Source organism: Rattus rattus, chromosome 7 (genome assembly GCF_011064425.1).
Source record: "Rattus rattus isolate New Zealand chromosome 7, Rrattus_CSIRO_v1, whole genome shotgun sequence".
In the NCBI taxonomy this organism is placed as follows: domain Eukaryota; kingdom Metazoa; phylum Chordata; class Mammalia; order Rodentia; family Muridae; genus Rattus; species Rattus rattus.
Window position 1 is genome coordinate 99425145 of NC_046160.1, and position 16609 is coordinate 99441753.

Below are 16609 nucleotides of genomic sequence, written 5' to 3' on the forward strand. Positions count from 1 at the left end.
TTCTATAGATAAATCCAGTCAGTATTTTATCTTCTGTCCTTGCACCTATAGTAAATCCTCAGCTCCCCTTTGTATGACCTTAGGTTAATTGTTTTACAACCTCTTGGAATGTGCTCTAAGTTGTAGATGCTTGCTTGCTGTCTCAGAAGCAATTCACACTTGATAGACACTTGAAGACTGGCAGACTCCTCAATGCAGTTTTGACATCAGATAGCACTTAACAGCAGTCCTATTATAAAAGACTTAACAATTACTAATTTTAGAAATTCTTATAGGATCATCATTAAGAATTAAAAAATCATCTATTTGTCTATACAGTATCACTACAAGACAGTACATCTTTATTGTTCTGCAGAGATCTGCTCAAAAGTGAGGGCTAATTCCTAGTGATTGTTGTATATATTTAACAATAACAGGAAAAGCATATTAAAAGCAGGAATCTTTCCTAAAATGAAATCTCCTCAGCCTTGCCTATAGAAGCAGATCTGTCACTAACTTTACAGTTCATGCCAGAACCATCTCAGGAAGATCACCTGCTAGCTTTTAGCTTCTCCTTGATGGCTCCTGGCAGAAGTGCTATATGGTGGTAAGAACAGTCCTCATAGCTTTGTAGCAGTTTCTTAGCTATAACAATTCTTTCCATGCACTCACTCAGACATAAGTCCTTTACTATAAACAGCTGTAAGGCATTACTTCCATTTCTGGTAGCTACCCTAAGCTAGCTCTTCAGGGGATAAGGTTTAGGAAATAACCACAGGCCATCACTGTTACAGAGGCCAAGTCACTTTTTTTTTTTTTTTTTTTAAACATTTCACAATTACTCATTGTCTGTTCTCATACAATGGAGGAAAAGTAGGGGATAAGACAAATACTTGCACCCATGCAAAAGCTGAAGCCACTGAAAATAGAAGGGCTCCCTCAGAAAGGAAGCAGGGGCAGAGTGAGCCTGGTAGCCTGAAATGTTACCTACAGAGGCACAGCAATCAAACAGGAAGCCAAGTGACAATAGAGCTTAGAGGGAACAGTCAATTAATGATGCTAGGTGTTGCAGAGAGGTCACCCAGGAGGGCAAGAGGTGTTCGTTTATTTTATCAGTTTATAAGTCATTTGTTCAAGACCCATGCTAATGAGTGGCAAGGAAGAAACCTGAACTACAGGTGAGTGAGGAGAGTAGCAGATCTGGACGAGGCAGAAAACACGTTGGTGGTGCACAACAATAAACCACAGCACCACACAACGAATGCCAGAGCAGAATTCAGAGGGCGACAATGGGAGAGCCTTAGCATTTTATCCGTAGACAAGGGGCTTGCAGTTTCCTGACAGAAATCATCTACTTGTTCATGACAGTCAGCCCAGTCTTCTGAACTCAGACCCAAGGCTCTCATGTTTTTCTTTTCCTCTCTCATTCTTTCATCTAAAACCATTCACAGGTGACTACAATGTCTGGGAATGGAGCTGCATGAGTGACCTACATAGCCCACATCTGCTTTCGCAGGATCATGTTCTATCACCTCATTCCGACAGCACAAGGTCGGACAAGCTAACAGAAGGCCTACACAGCCGGGGCCCAGAAACAACAGGGCTTATAGCCCACTCTACTTACCACCCAGGTATATAGTTCCTTCTCCACGGTGACCACAGCAAAGTGGGTGTTCCCTGCGCACACCTGTCGAGCACTACAGCCACTCTTGATGACGTCCAATTTCTGAGGTGTGGATTTTCCACCACCCCAAACATAGACTTCACTGGTTCGCGATGTTACCACAGCAATGGGTGCTTCAGTCACAGTGCTTGACCTGGCAGCAATCCCCAGAAGCACATTTAACATAAAGATGGTTTCAGAGAAGACTTGGAATGTAGCTCAGTGCTTGTCTGGTATATAAGAAGCCTTGGACTTGAGGCCACATAATAAAAGCAGTGTGGGCTAAGTAAATCCCTTCTTTAAAAAAAAAAAAAGTTTATTCCCTTAGAAAAGCTACCAATTTGGACATGAGAAATTATGTTCTTTCAATCCTCTCTTTTTTTAAAAAAATTATTTATTCATTTTGCATGTATGAGTACACTGTCACTGTCTTCAGACACAGAAGAGGGCATCAGATCTCATTATAGATGGTTGTGAGCCACCATGTGGTTGTTGGGAATTGAACTTAGGACCTCCGGAAGAGCAGTCAGTGCTCCTAACTGCTGAGCCATCTTTTCAGCCCTCAATCCTCTCTTACAAGAGGCTTTCCCAAGCCCAGCTAAGATAGTTCATCACAGCTCAGCTAGAGCAAATCCCAGCCAGTCCGTACCAGCTCCACTTTTCAACAATCATGGTAATACCATCCACTTTATTGTTAGAGGAAATGATGGCTTTCTTCTTCTCAGAAAAGACTATTTGGGGCTACAGAGATGGCTTCAAGACTAAGAAAACTGTCTGCTTTTCCAGAGGACCTGAGTTTGAGTCTCAGCACCTAGTGGCAGCTCAAACTCCAGTTCCAGGGACTGATGCCTTCTTCTGGCTTCTGTAGAGACCAGACCCACACATATACTGACATGTGTGCAGGTGAAACAGCCATATACATTTAAAAAACATTACAAAACAACAAAAATAATCAGTAGGGGCTGAAGGGATGGCTTAGATGTACTGCTCTTTCAGTGGACCCCTCCCAGCAACCCTGCCACATGGCTCACAAGTGCCTGCAAATCCAGCTCTAGGGGATCCAATGCCCTGTTCTAGTCTTTGAAGGCACCTGCATGCACACAATGCACAAACAAATCTTAAAAAGTAATAAGGAAAGAAAGGACTATCTGACATTTAAGCTGATGTTGGCTCCTAAACTGACAGCGCAGACTGTAAGATCAAATAATGCACAGAATCAAGTCAGCCTCCATATCACACACTGAAGACACATACTGTTTCCACATGCATTTCCACACTATTTCTTGAGCCTTACCTGGGTCTCTTTGTAGGTGCATTAAGCAGAGTGACTTTTTCTTCCATCTCTCTACCAAAAGAAAAATAAAGTTACATGAGTAAAATACCAGGTACATTGCAACCATGCCCCTTTAATACGTTTCATGAACTAAGTATAAACATATGCATGCATCCTCCAACATTTAGGAAAGCAACCCAAAACACTGAGTTATACAGGCCTGACACTGTCTGACTTGTTAAACACAAAGGGCAGCAGGTCTTTGCTTTGTACATATGAGAAATGGTCTGGACTGGAACAGGGAGCCTTCAGAGTCTCTGATGCACACGACAGACGTCTCCATGTGGTCTGCCCACCGACTAACAAACTCAGCATCTCCAACCCTGGGCTTGCTATCTTTCTGCCAAGCCAGCTTTTCTTCCTGACTTCCCTATTTTTGTAACTGACAACACTCCTTCATTCTCTCCTAATCAACTTCAGTCATCTCTCTCTTCTCCCTTTCTTCACTGTGCCTTTTATAGATTCTGCATAGACAGTATCTTTAACTATGCAGAATCTATAGTTTTGAACTTGTGATCTCCTGCCTTTGCCTTCCAGGTGCAGGGATTATAGCTGTACACCATTATACTCAATCACTGTACTTAGTCTGCTACCCTTCCTGCCCAGTCTTACTACCTTAGTTCTGCACAGCTTCGCTTCCCATGTGACTCATAAATATAGTAGTGTCTTCCGGTGCCTTGCTTATAAGCTTCCCAATCAGTCCTTACGTCCTAAACCAACCTAAGGACTAATAACATTTCTACTGTGTAAATTCTATGGGCAGCCCTCTCATCACATTACTGTCCTCTACAAACAACTAATCCTTGTAATCCTTGTGTACTCTCTCTTTTCTTCAGATATATTTTAGAGAGAGAGAGAGAGAGAGAGAGAGAGAGAGAGAGAGAGAGCGCACGCGCATGCATATGAGTGCAGGTGCTAGCAGAGGCCAGAGGAGTCAAGATTCCCCAGGGCTTGGTGGCTGTGAGCTGCCTGGAGTGAGTGCTGGAACTGATCTTAGAGCCTGCAAAAGCAGTGAGTGGTTATCTCTCCAGCCCGTGCACTCTCTTTTGAATTAAGCTTGTCATTCAAGCATCCTGATCCTTCTTTCTTTTCTTTGTTTTTTTTTTTTTTTTTAAGATTTATTTATTTATTATCTATAAGTAGCTGTCTGCAGACACACCAGAAGAGGGCATCGGATCCCATTACACATGGTTGTGAGCCACCATGTGGTTGCTGGGATTTGAACTCAGGACCTCTGGAAGAGCAGTCAGTGCTCTTAACCGCTGAGCCATCTCTCCAGCTCCTTTTCTTTGTAACCCATATTCTAGACAGGCTCATAACTCTGAGTAAGTCTATAAATTACTACAGTATTTCACAGGCATCAATAATTTTTAAAAGCTCTTAAGACAGCTTGGCCAGGTCTAGAACCACTAGTGGTAGCCAAATAAAATCTTGTGTTTGCAGAGTGTTTTACACAACTTTCTGTATCTATGCTTCTCATTCTATTATTCTTCTCTGCTTAGAGTACGGCATCTTATATTTTACAATCGAAGTACAAAGTACAAAATAAAAAATTCAATTAAAAATTAATTGAAATTTTTCAGTTGGAAATTAAAGCCATGATTATATTGTTGAGAAATAAGCTAGATAAAAAATTAAATATGCTTAATGAGTCCCAAATGAGAATAGTGCCTGAATATGCACAGAACAAAAATAGAAGCTCTCAGGCTGTATGTGGGAATGTCACAAAATTCTAGACATTAAAACACTGGCTATAAAACAGCAAGGCTCAGGGCACACTGGGGAATAGAGGTGGAGAACATGCAGGAGCTGGATGATGGGGAAGAGAACACCACATGGCTACTGCTCCCATAACTCCCTAAGGTTACAGTTACCTGTACAAGAGCAAGTCAGCAGGATCAGTTAACATCCCACAGGCAGTACTGATTAAGATTCAATGGGTTATAAAAATGTAAGCCAACATGATGGTGGAGGGGAAGTACTGGGGGCTTCTGGGAATGTGAAAGCGAGGAGTGTGGGGTGAAAATGATCAAGACATATTGTGTGTATGTATGAAATTACCCAAGAATACATAAAAGATAGTCTAGAAATATAATAAAACAAAGGGGACTGGAGGGATAGCTCAGTGGTTAAGAGCACTTCCTGCTCTTACATGAGCCAGGGCTTTGGTTTCTGTGCCCATAGGGCAGGAAGCTTACAACCACTGCTAACTCCAGTCAAAGGGCAGTTGTTGCCCTCTTCTGGTCTCTTTGGGCACCAGGTATGTATGTGGTGCATACATACATATAAGCAAAACATACATATAAAACAAAAATTAAAAAATTAATTTTAAGAAAATAAACAAAACTAGAAACCGGAAAAATTAGTTATAGAACAAAAGTTTCAATGTACCCCAAACTATAGAATGATTAGAAGAAAATATAGGAAAAAAGCTTCAGGGCATGAAGTAGGCACTGAGAGCGAAGTAGAAATATGGGAGACATCACAGTCCAAAGCTTCTGTGCAGCTTGGGGAACAACAGCAGGAAGCAGCAGCTGCAGAGCAGGAGGGAATATGGGCAACGCCATCTGAGGAGGAGCCAATCTCCTGAACACAGGGACACTCCTTGATTAAAAGAAAACAAACCTAACCCCATTTTAAAATGGTGATTTAAACAGACTCTGCGCAAGCATGTCACAAATGTTCAACCATGATCAGAGAAAGCACACCAAAGCCAGGGGAGATCTTCTTGCCCCAATTACAAGACTATCACTAAAAGGCTAAAAAGGAACACTTACTGGCAAGGACGTAGAGAAACAGGAACTCACATACCGTTGGTGGTGATATAAAATACTATATGTCATGGAAAATGGTATGGAGGTTCCTCAAAAACTAAAAATAGGCTGATGTATGCCTATAATATCAGTACTTGAGAAGCTGAGGCAGGAGAATGGCAAGTTTGATGTTAGCCTGGGTTACAGAGCAAGGTCTTGTCTCAAACAAAACAAAACAACCCACCCCAAGTCCCTAAATGCAAATCTAAGGATACCAATGCCTCAATTGTAGAATTAAAACCTGCACAGGTGTGGAGGAACAGAGAGCTCTTGGGTCCTATCAGGACAAAGGCAGAATAAATAGTTAAAGAGGTAAAAGCAAGGAGGTACCCTTAAGCAATGAGAGCAGAGTGTTGGGGAAGGAAACAGGCCCTTCCTTGAGTACTCTCAACCATCTCTGGATGAAGTGATTTCTTTGTGGATTACCTCCTACGTTTCCTGAGAAGGGGGAGATCCAGAAGTGCATCTGCAGTGGGTCTCCGCTCAGGATCCTAAACAGTAAAAAAGGTTAGTTTTCTTTTAAAGTGAATGGGTAATATGGGAACCAACTTAAAAATAAAGTCTTTTTAATTTTATTTATAATTCTTTATAATATATATTTATAATTAAAATTATAATTTCTAAAATGAGAAGTCAGAATGCTCGTTGATATGTCCCACGAACTCTTTAATATGGCTGCTGAAAAAGAACAGCATGATGACATCACCAGTTGACCTGCCAATGAGGACAGGGGAAAATTCCACATGACCCCAGCTCTAGATAAAGTAGTCAATGGCTGCTGAATAAGGAAGAGGCAGTTTCCTCCACGAATAAGCTCCTACACGTTGTTCGAACCTAGTCAGCCCTAGACACACTACATAAAGAAAAGACTGCTGGGTCCTCCAGTGTTAAGAGTAACACATAGTTGTGAGCCACTATGTGGGTGCTGGGATTAAAGCTGGGTCCTCTGGAAAAGCACCTGGTGCTCTTAACTGCTAAGCTATCTCTCAGCCCCAATACTATTTTATACAATAAGGAATAATGCAGTCTTCCTTTGCTTCAAGAACCTGAACTCTGTAGGTTCTATACATGTGTACATATATATGTATGAGTATTTACATGTCTATATAGATGTAACAATAATAATTAAAGAAGAAATCAAGAACTGGGGAGGAGGGATGTGGGAGGAGTTTGAGAGGGAAAGAAAAGCAGGAGTAATGTAGTTAGTACCCATGTATAAAATTCTCAAAAGAGAAAAAATCTTGAATAAAAATATTAATATATTGTCAGTGTGGTGGAACACTTTTAATCTCAGCACTCAGGAGGCAGAGGCAGGAGAGTCTTTGTGATTCAAGGCCAGCCTGATCCATACAGCAAGTTCCTGGCCAGTCAAGGGTACATAATGAGATTTTGTCTCGCAAAAATTATTTTTTCTTACATTACGCTTCATATTTAATGTTTATTGTGTGTCTTGTTATTACAAACACTGCACATGAATGAGGGTTTGTACAATATGCCCCCCACAACAGTTCAGTTAAGGCAGTGACTTTCAAAGCCTAGACATAAGTGTCTCGTCACCTGGGACACTCATAAAGAGAGATTTCTGGGTTTTATATGGAGACTCTGCAGTCTGGAGTAGGGCCCAGGAATTATCTTTTTCCTTCTAAGATCTGCAACGGGTGAATCTGATGCTAGTGGCTTTGTGCCCGTACCATCAGCAGAACTGAATACACAGTTATGAAACTGCTCTTCTAGAGATTCAGTTCCCAGTGCCCACATGGCAGCTCACATCTGTCTGTAACTCCTGTTCCAGGGGACCCAACACCCTCACGCACACATATAGGCAGTCAAATCATCAAGGTACATAAAATAAAAATAATTAAAAAAGAAACTTTGATATAGCTACATATTTTTTTATGTTAAGAATTTATTCTACCTGACTATAGTTTTATAAAGCCAGCTAGGCTCCTACAAGGTGTGACGCACTCACACTCACACGGACTCAGAACTCAGGAAGCTGAGGCCAGAACCACAGCAAGTTCAAGGCCAAGCCTGAGCTGTGCAGTGACAAACCCTGTTTAAAAAAAGACAAAAACAAAACTTGACTATAAAAAAAAAAAAAAAAAAAAAAAAAAGGAATACAATGTAGATGTTAAAAGTCATCTTTTTTTTTTTTTTTTGGTTCTTTTTTTTTTCGGAGCTGGGGACCGAACCCAGGGCCTTGCGCTTCCTAGGTAAGTGCTCTACCGCTGAGCTAAATCCCCAGCCCCGTTAAGAGTCATCTTATAATTACGTAGTTTTAAATTAGAAAAAAATAAGGGCTGGAGAGACCACTCAGTGGTTAAGAGCACTGGTTGCTCTTCCAGACGACCTGGATTCGATTTCCAATTCCACCACCTACATGGCGGCTCACAACTGTCTGTAACTTCAGTTCCAGGAGATCTGACTCCCTCATGCAGGCAAAACACCAATGTACATAACAAACAAACAAACAAACAAACAAATTTAAAAACAGAACAAGACTTTGTTTGCTAAAGCACACAGGTATTACAGATTACCAATGTTTGTCTGTCACAGGACAGACAAGCTGTAGGAGGCAGATGTGGTTTTGTGTGTTTCACATCTATGTCATTCCCCAAATGCTGAGGCTATGAAACAGATGAATGCATCAGGCCTACCTGGTCGAGGCACGCATGCACCAACTGGATGAGCCCCAAAGAATACTGACTAGAGTCGACTTCCATGGCCCGGATACCCTGCACAATCTTCACACACAGGTTGAGTGGGTTCTAGAAGAAAAGGATGACTACTGGTTATACAAAGATAGCATTAGTGGGCTTGAGGGGTGGCTCAGAGGTTAAAGAGCACTGGCTGCTTTTCAAGAGGACCCAGGTTCAATCCCCAGCACCCACATAGTGGTTCAGTAACTATGTGTTACTCCTATTCCAGAGGATCCAACACTGTCTTCTGACCTCTGCAGACACCGGGCACTCATGTGGCACAGTCATACATGCAGGCAAAATACCCTTATAAATAAAATAATTAACAATTAAAAAAAAGAGCATTATCTCTACTGAGCAGGGGCCCAGAGGTATCTGTGACTATTCAGAGAAGTGGCAACAGTTTTTATTAGCTGATTTCATCTTAGGACTATTAGTATGTGTCCGGAAGAAGGGAACACACTGCTATTAGATGGAATGAAGGGAATCCTAAGACAGCGATCAAAACTAGGATGGTGTAGCCAACAGTGTGTTCCTTGGAATACATTATAACCTCACCTTTCAGTTCAATCTCAAGAAAAAGAAAAAGATCATCAGGTATAAAGGAACAGGGGAGCAGAGGCAAGGCGACCAGGAGATCAACTTCACCCCTGGGTAAATAGTGAGTAGGCCAGCCTGCTCTGTGAGACCTTGCCCACCTCTCACAGAAAGAAACATGATTAAGCATGCTTGGTTTCCTGCAATTCCCTTGCTAATTTGCCTCTAGCAAAAAATTCACAAAGTATCTTAAAATGAGATAGCAGTTAACAGCAGTGTAACAGAACCACCACCATCTTATTGAGGAACTACTGCAAACCAGACAGGCATATTACATGTATCTTTTCATCTTTATAAATATAATGTAAATAAGTTATTAGCATTATTATTTTGTACACAAGAAAAATGGGGCTCAGACATATAAAACAACTTGCTCAAAATTACAGGTAGTACAAAAAAAAAAAACCCCATAAGGCATCAGCTGGGTGGCGGCGGCACATGCCTTTAATCCCAGCACTGAAGAGGCAGAGACAGGTCTGAGTTTGAGGACAGCCTGATTTATAGAGTGAGTTCCAGGACAGCCAGGGATACATAGAGAAACCCTGTCTCAAAAACCAAAAGCAAACTAAACCAAAACAACAACAACAACAAGAACAACAACGACAACAAAACACCTCGTGTGGCCCATGGAATACAGCCAACAGCAGCATTTAGGAGCTTGTTAGAAACACAGAACACGGCTTATCCCATCCCGACCTGCTCAAACAGAATCTGTATTTTAATAAGATGCCCAAATGATTCTGAATGCAAATTTAAGTTTGAGAAAAGTTTGTTTTTGTTTTGTTTTTACATTAGGCTTAAAAGAAAAGAAAAAGATTTGCTGTTCATAAAAGCAAAGACAATCTTTACTTAGGAAGTGTGTGATGTTTCAAAATACTTTGATAGTTGTTATACATAACATGCCTCAGCTTAAAAACAAAACTAATGTAGCTGGGGTTGGGGATTTAGCTCAGTGGTAGAGCGCTTGCCTAGCAAGCGCAGGGCCCTGGGTTTTGCAAATTACAGCATCATACGAATGACGCTACATCAGTGGCTCTCAACCGTCCTAATGCTGTGACCCTTCTTTAACACAGTTCCTCACGTGTGGTCACCCCAATCATATAATTATTTAGTTGTTAATTCATAACTCTAATTTTACTACTTTATGAATTGTAAATATCTGATATGCAGGATATCTGATATTTGACCCCCATGAAAGAGTCATTAGACCCCCAAAAGAGTCTTGACCCACAGGTTGAGAACCACTGCTCTAGATACTTTTAAAATTATAGTCAACAAATCTAAGCCCAGTGCTTCAACTGCTTGCTTATGTCCGTCTCAACAGAGGAATTCAAGTTGCAGATAAACCTGGTCTATGGCATTTTAATAATACTCTGTAACACAGGGTCTAACTATAGGCCATTTATTCATTCATTCATTCATTCATTCATTCTTTCTTTCTTTCTTTTTTTTTTTTTCAGAGCTGGGGACCGAACCCAGGGCCTTGCGCTTGCTAGGCAAGCACTCTACCACTGGGCTAAATCCCCAACCCCTCTTTCATTTTTACTACAGGTGATTTCTGCTCAGGAAATCAAGATCTCAGGAATAATTGAAGCTGATTCAGTTCAACACCTACCACATTAACAGCAAAGGCAAAACACAACTTACTGTAGCATCAAATGTTCTTTTCAGAGTAAGCAGTTCAAAAATGACACAGCCAACTGCCCAGATATCAGACTTGAAATTGTACTTTACTCCTTGGCAGAGCTCTGGAGACATGTAATATGGAGTGCCCACAAGCTAAACAACAGAAACAACAAAAAATACAGAATTAATGTTTTTCCTTGGGTAACTATAAAACCATTTCAACAGGTGAATTAAGAGTTAGAGGAATTAGTGCTAACCATTAGCAGGTTGCAAAAGTGTTTTGTGAGGTGATGCCAACTCAAGGACTCAAGAGGATGATAGAGGGCCAGCCCTGCACAACAGGAGAAGCAGTATTCTTAGCAAATCTCTGGGCCACTTACTAAAGGGCAACTTTCGGGAAAGCACATGGATAACTTGGAAGACTAAGCTCAGTGGTTCAGGCCTCACACAGACTTTACCCATTCAAGGTCTACTCCAGACTTCAAGTGGCTAAGAGACTGTAATGGCTAATTTTGCTTGACAATTTGATCACATTTGGAATCATCTAAACCCCAAGCAGCAGGGAACACCTGTGAGAATTTTTCTTGATTGGATCATTTGACATAGAAACACCCATCCTACACCCAGATCATTGAGATCCGAAGACCCACCCAAAGTGTGAGTTACACTGTCTAGGGGCAGAACACAATAGAAGGAAGCTTTTACTTGTTGCCTGTTTGCCCTCCTCTTGCTGGCAAGCTCGTCTCTCTTACTTTGGAGGCGTCCCTTCCTTGGTATTAGAGTCCACCTTTTCAGAGCTCCAACACAGACATCCAGCCTTGAGGCTGTTCTTTTAGGACACAGCCACCACTGGGCTAGCTAGAGCGCAGCTTGTACATCACTCTAACAAGTCTCCTTTTAATATAGAACCACCTTATTAGTCCTGATCCTATAGAGAACCCTGGCTAATAGAGACACACTTAAAAGTTTACCAATTCGGGGGTGTACTCATATATATTATATATACACATATGTGTATATATATATAATAATTCTTTGTAAAAAAAAAAAAAAAGACAATTGTTTATAACTCCAGTCCCTGCAGATCCGACACCTTCTGGTGTGACACTTGCTCTGGCAAAACACCCATACATATAAACAACAAAATCCAAAACAACAAAAGCAGGCTCTGAGCTAGGCACAGTGGTAATTAATGCCTATAAGCCCAGCACCTGGGAGACAGAAGCAGAAGATCAATGGCTAGATCCAGATCCAGATCCAGATCAAGATCTTGGCTACGGAGAGGGTCTGAGGCCCTCTTTCAAAAAAATCTACAAGAATGGTTTTTGAAAGTTGGACATAGAGGGGGACACACCTGTAGTTCTACCATTGAGGCAGGAGGATGTCTTGGTCAAGGCTTACCTGGGCTACACAGATGTCAGAACCTCAATAGAGAACACAAAGGTAGGAAAATAAGAATGTTGTGTCTATTAACTACACCACTTCTGAAAACACAGGCATCTTTAGTTAGCAAAGCACAACTGTCAAAGGCTTAAATGGCATTTGTACATTTTGTATCATTTCCTTATTGCATTTAACTAGCTAAAAGTTAACAGTCAAATCTTGGTTTTAGCAAAAAAAAATCCCTATGGAAAGAATTGCTTCTTTAGAAGTTCAATTGGCCATTACCATACAAACACTGAGTTCCTGGAACAGACACTCTTAAGTCTGGATGCCTACAGTGTTTGCAGGCATTTCTCAATATCAGAAAACATTAGCATAAAGTTAGTTGATAATTTATATGTCCATGTTCTTTTAAGAATAGAGCACTGTAAAACCAGAGATATAATACTTAGGTGTTAATGTTAAAGAATAAGATCACTCTCCTATCTTAGGTCTGCTTTTTAATTAATGATCCTTTTAAAATCAAGTAGTATGGCTCAGCAGCTAATGACACTTGCTGCCAAGCCCGAGAACCTGAGTTCGATCCCAGGACCCACATGGCAAAAAGGGCTGTGACTCCCACAAGTCTTCCTATAACCTCTATACGTATCATATGTACTCATACAAAGTAAACAAAGAGACGTATTAGGGGGCTGTAGAGATGGCCCTGTGGTTAAGAGTATTCATAGCTCTTGCAGAGGACCTAGATGTTGTTCCCAGCACCCACATTAGTTGGCTCACAAGTGCCTACAACCCCAATATCCTCTTCTGGTCTCTGTAGGCACCTGTACTCATGTGGTGCATATACACATATGCAGACACATGTATGAACATGTATTTTTAAAAACTTCAAAAAAAAAAAAAAAAAGATAAAGACTATACTTACTGTTTCGGCCATAGAGTACTCAGAATTAAGTTTCTTTGCTAGGCCATAGTCTCCAAGCTTTATCAGATTTGCCTTGGTCAGAAAAATATTTAATGTCTTTATATCTCTGAAAAAAGAAGGTATACTATATTAAGTCCCTGTAACAATGAACTAACCTCCCCACCGAACTTTTCCTGGGATCTGAACAGAATAAAAAGGAGTGCTAGCACCTCCTGGTTCCTGTCACAGGTTGTGAATGCCCCACGCAGTGCTCACCACCAGTTTAAGGCTGAAGAAGGGGCTTAGGAAAGAAGGGCAGAGAACTGTCTTCACTCTCTAGAGCTGCCCAGCAAAGGAGTGTTTCCCAGATCACTGATGTCACTGGGGGAGGAGTCAGATGACAGGACAGTGCTCCAGAGGACCATATTCCTAGAAGGTGCAGTGTTTTTCAGCTGCCAGTGAGGTCCTGAATTATACACCTTAACGCATAGTTGATGTCAAAGTTTCAAACAGTCTGTTAAGGCCCAGGAGACCGCATGGCTCAGAAACAACACTCGAGGCTGCTTCAGTTGTCTAAATAGGCTGCTGGCCCCTTCTCTAAAGGTGAACTGATCATACACAACACAATCCCTGTGTGGCTCACACTGTGGCTTCTTCTATTACAAAATGTGAGGAAACCAGAATAGTACATTTCTCTATGTTCAAAAAGGAAGTAGCAACCATGCAATGTAGGCCGACTTTCCGTCCAGGGCTGGAGAGATGGCTCAGTGGTCAAGAGCACTGCCTGCTCTTCCAGAGGTCCTGAGTTCAATTCCCAGCAACCACATGGTGGCTCACAACCATCTGTGATGGGATCTGATGGCCTCTTCTGGTGTGTCTGAAGACAGCTACAGTGTACTAGTGTACTTATATAATAAAATAAATCTTTAAAAAAAAAAAAAGAAATTCAGTCCAACTAAACGGACAAACAACTAAAAGAAACTCTGGTATATTATAATCGGTTGACAGCAATGGTCACTTGCTTAGGAAGAGTGAGAGGTGGAAGGGTTGTTAGAATGGTTTTCTGCTATTGCAAGAAATGAATGGTAACTTTTCTCCCCAAATTTTTATAAATAAAGACTTGGAAAAATCATATAAAATGAATAGGCTTGTATTTAAATAAAAATAAACTTGTCTACTAACAACAATTGCCGACTACTTTTCCTCAGAGAAAACATTTACCGTGAATCCCTTTACAGCACTTTCTGGGCTTCATTGATAATCAATGAACTTAGCTCTAAGGTACATCTAAAAAAAATAACTAAGTATTTAGTTACCCAGCTACTAGGAGATTCTTCCTAGACCACAAACCTGGGTTAACCTCAGAGATCAAAGATACCACCCTTCTTTACTCACTCCTTCTGCCTAATTATCAATGAGGAAACCTTGACATGAACATGCTAGTGGGAGGTCCTTAGGGTAGAACTGGATTGGGAGAGAAGAGTCCAATCAATAAGTGTTTTTTCAGACATTACCTATGGAGGATTCCAGCTTTATGGATACAGCTCACTGCTGAAACAATCTGAAAAAGGTACCACACCACCATCTGCAGATTCAAAATGTTATATTTGGATTAGAAACAAAAACCCCATTTAAACAAACACACACACACACACACACACACACACACACACACACACACACACACACACGCCAAAGAAGCTGCAACCAGAGGTTACAACTCAGCTAAACTTGATAGCCCTTGCTTGTAGGTTGAGTAGGCAAAGAAAAGTAGTAAGGGTAAAAAGAAAACACAGGTCATCTAAAATAGTTCCGAGATTATTACATACAGTATGGAAAGCAGACTTGTGGAAAGAACCCCAGGAAGAATGCAAAGGTACAGAAAACTGGGCATACCAGTATGCAGTAATAGAACCAGGAAAGAAAGCCCATAGTGAATCATGGTGTGGAGGTAAAACGGTTAGGAAGCAGCTATAGACAGCTTCCTTGTTAGAGGTTTCCTTTCTCATGAATATCACTCAGAGCCTGGAAGGAGTCTGAACAAAAGGAAAAAAACACTCTTCATTGTTGGAAGAGTAAAGACAGAACCAGAATGCAGAATTAAACATAATTCTAGCTTCCTGCCACACATATAAATTACCTCTTCCTCGAACAACTTGTCCTTCTGACGAAGGATTTTGTCATAGAGGTTCCCTCCTACAATTGAACAAAAAACAGGTTGAGTTGCTCAATAGAGACACACACTTGGATGCCTGTATTAATAGGGGTTTTAACAGGTGACATCAGGAATTGAAGGGTTCTTTCTTTCCTTCTCAAAGGAAATTATTTCTTCCCTCCTGTGTTTTTTACATACATATAAAATTCTTTTCATCTTCCTGTCAGAAATATTTGTCAAAAGTCTCCCTCCCCCAATACAAGATGCTCAATACAAAACTGGGAAGTTTCAGCTTTAACAAAACCTAGAGTGAAGATCATTCATGTCTCTCCAGGGAAACAGCTTCAAAACCAATGTGTTCTTTTCTAGGCTCAGTATTTTTGTAGCAATTTTGTCAGTGTGATTACTGAACCTGTAGATTACACCTATGTAGATTACTGATTTAGAAATACAGTGTTTATAAACAACCTTTTCTTTGTACTAAAATGTTTCCTAAAATCGAGAGTTTACTCCTAGGTTGTTTTATTACTTTACTCATTTCTTCCTGTAAAATAAGTGCCAATTTCATCTTATTTCCTACCTACAGCTCCAATTTATGAATAAATCTTTACATTTTCCTCCCCTGTAATTCAGTAATCAAGTGTAAAAAACTATCATTTGTTCTAGTTCCTCTTAACCCAAAAGGAAGTGAATTATGTAAGGTTCCTGCTACTTTAAAAATTACTTGTAAGGCTAGACAGATGGTGCAGCTGTTAAGAGCACTGGCTGCTCTTCTAGAGGATCTAGGTTCAATTCCCAGCACCCACATGGCAGTTCGCAACTGTGTGTGACTCCAGTTCCAGGGAATCTGATACCTTCACACAGACATAGATGCAGTCAAAATACCAATGCACATAAAAAATAATCTTTAAAAAATTGTATATTTAGGATTGTTCATAACCGGAACTAATTACAAAGCAACAGTGCGGATGAATAAGCCGGCACCTCCTTAATGAGCAGCTCAGAAAAGGCCTCTGGAGATTCTCATGTGTAATAAGACTGGAGATAATAAGGCCTGTCATCAAACACTTGCTTCATATAAAGAACTCACTTAATAAATCCTTAGAAACAACAAACTCATTTAAGATGAGACAACTAAGGCACAAAGTTGTTCTTTTTCCCAAGGTTAGAGGGCAATGGAACTCAGGATGTGAGGTCAGTTAAGAATTTAGTTTTTTCAACAACTAGGCAGAACTGCAATTTATCTTTTAAAAAAAAAAAGCGTCCAAGAAATAAGAAACCAGAATAAGAGTCACACCATACTACCATACTGCCTTTCTCATTTACTTATGATCTTTAGACCATTTACTAGTAGGACAGCATTAGCTAAAGTTAATATAAATCAATACCCCACATAAGATTTCATTAAACACTATACCATTTGGTACTGTGTATGTCTAAAATGGCAAACTGTCATT

General features: G+C 40.6%; 1 protein-coding gene across 2 annotated transcripts in view; it reads right to left on the reverse strand.

Moving 5' to 3' along the window:
* Nucleotides 1-16609, reverse strand: part of Nek9 (NIMA related kinase 9) — a 40988-nt gene that overhangs the window by 20910 nt on the left and 3469 nt on the right. Inside the window, exons 3-11 of one of the 2 annotated variants that reach the window (XM_032908163.1) lie at nucleotides 15138-15193; nucleotides 14894-15033; nucleotides 14512-14582; nucleotides 13019-13124; nucleotides 10732-10863; nucleotides 8446-8556; nucleotides 6215-6279; nucleotides 2937-2987; nucleotides 1604-1796 (exon numbers count right to left, since the gene is read on the reverse strand). In XM_032908163.1, the coding sequence (XP_032764054.1) occupies nucleotides 1604-1796; nucleotides 2937-2987; nucleotides 6215-6279; nucleotides 8446-8556; nucleotides 10732-10863; nucleotides 13019-13124; nucleotides 14512-14582; nucleotides 14894-14929 (765 nt within the window). In that variant the 5' untranslated portion in view covers nucleotides 14930-15033; nucleotides 15138-15193. The remainder of the gene's footprint in view (nucleotides 1-1603; nucleotides 1797-2936; nucleotides 2988-6214; nucleotides 6280-8445; nucleotides 8557-10731; nucleotides 10864-13018; nucleotides 13125-14511; nucleotides 14583-14893; nucleotides 15034-15137; nucleotides 15194-16609) is intronic. The other variant, XM_032908162.1, reaches the window with a different exon arrangement.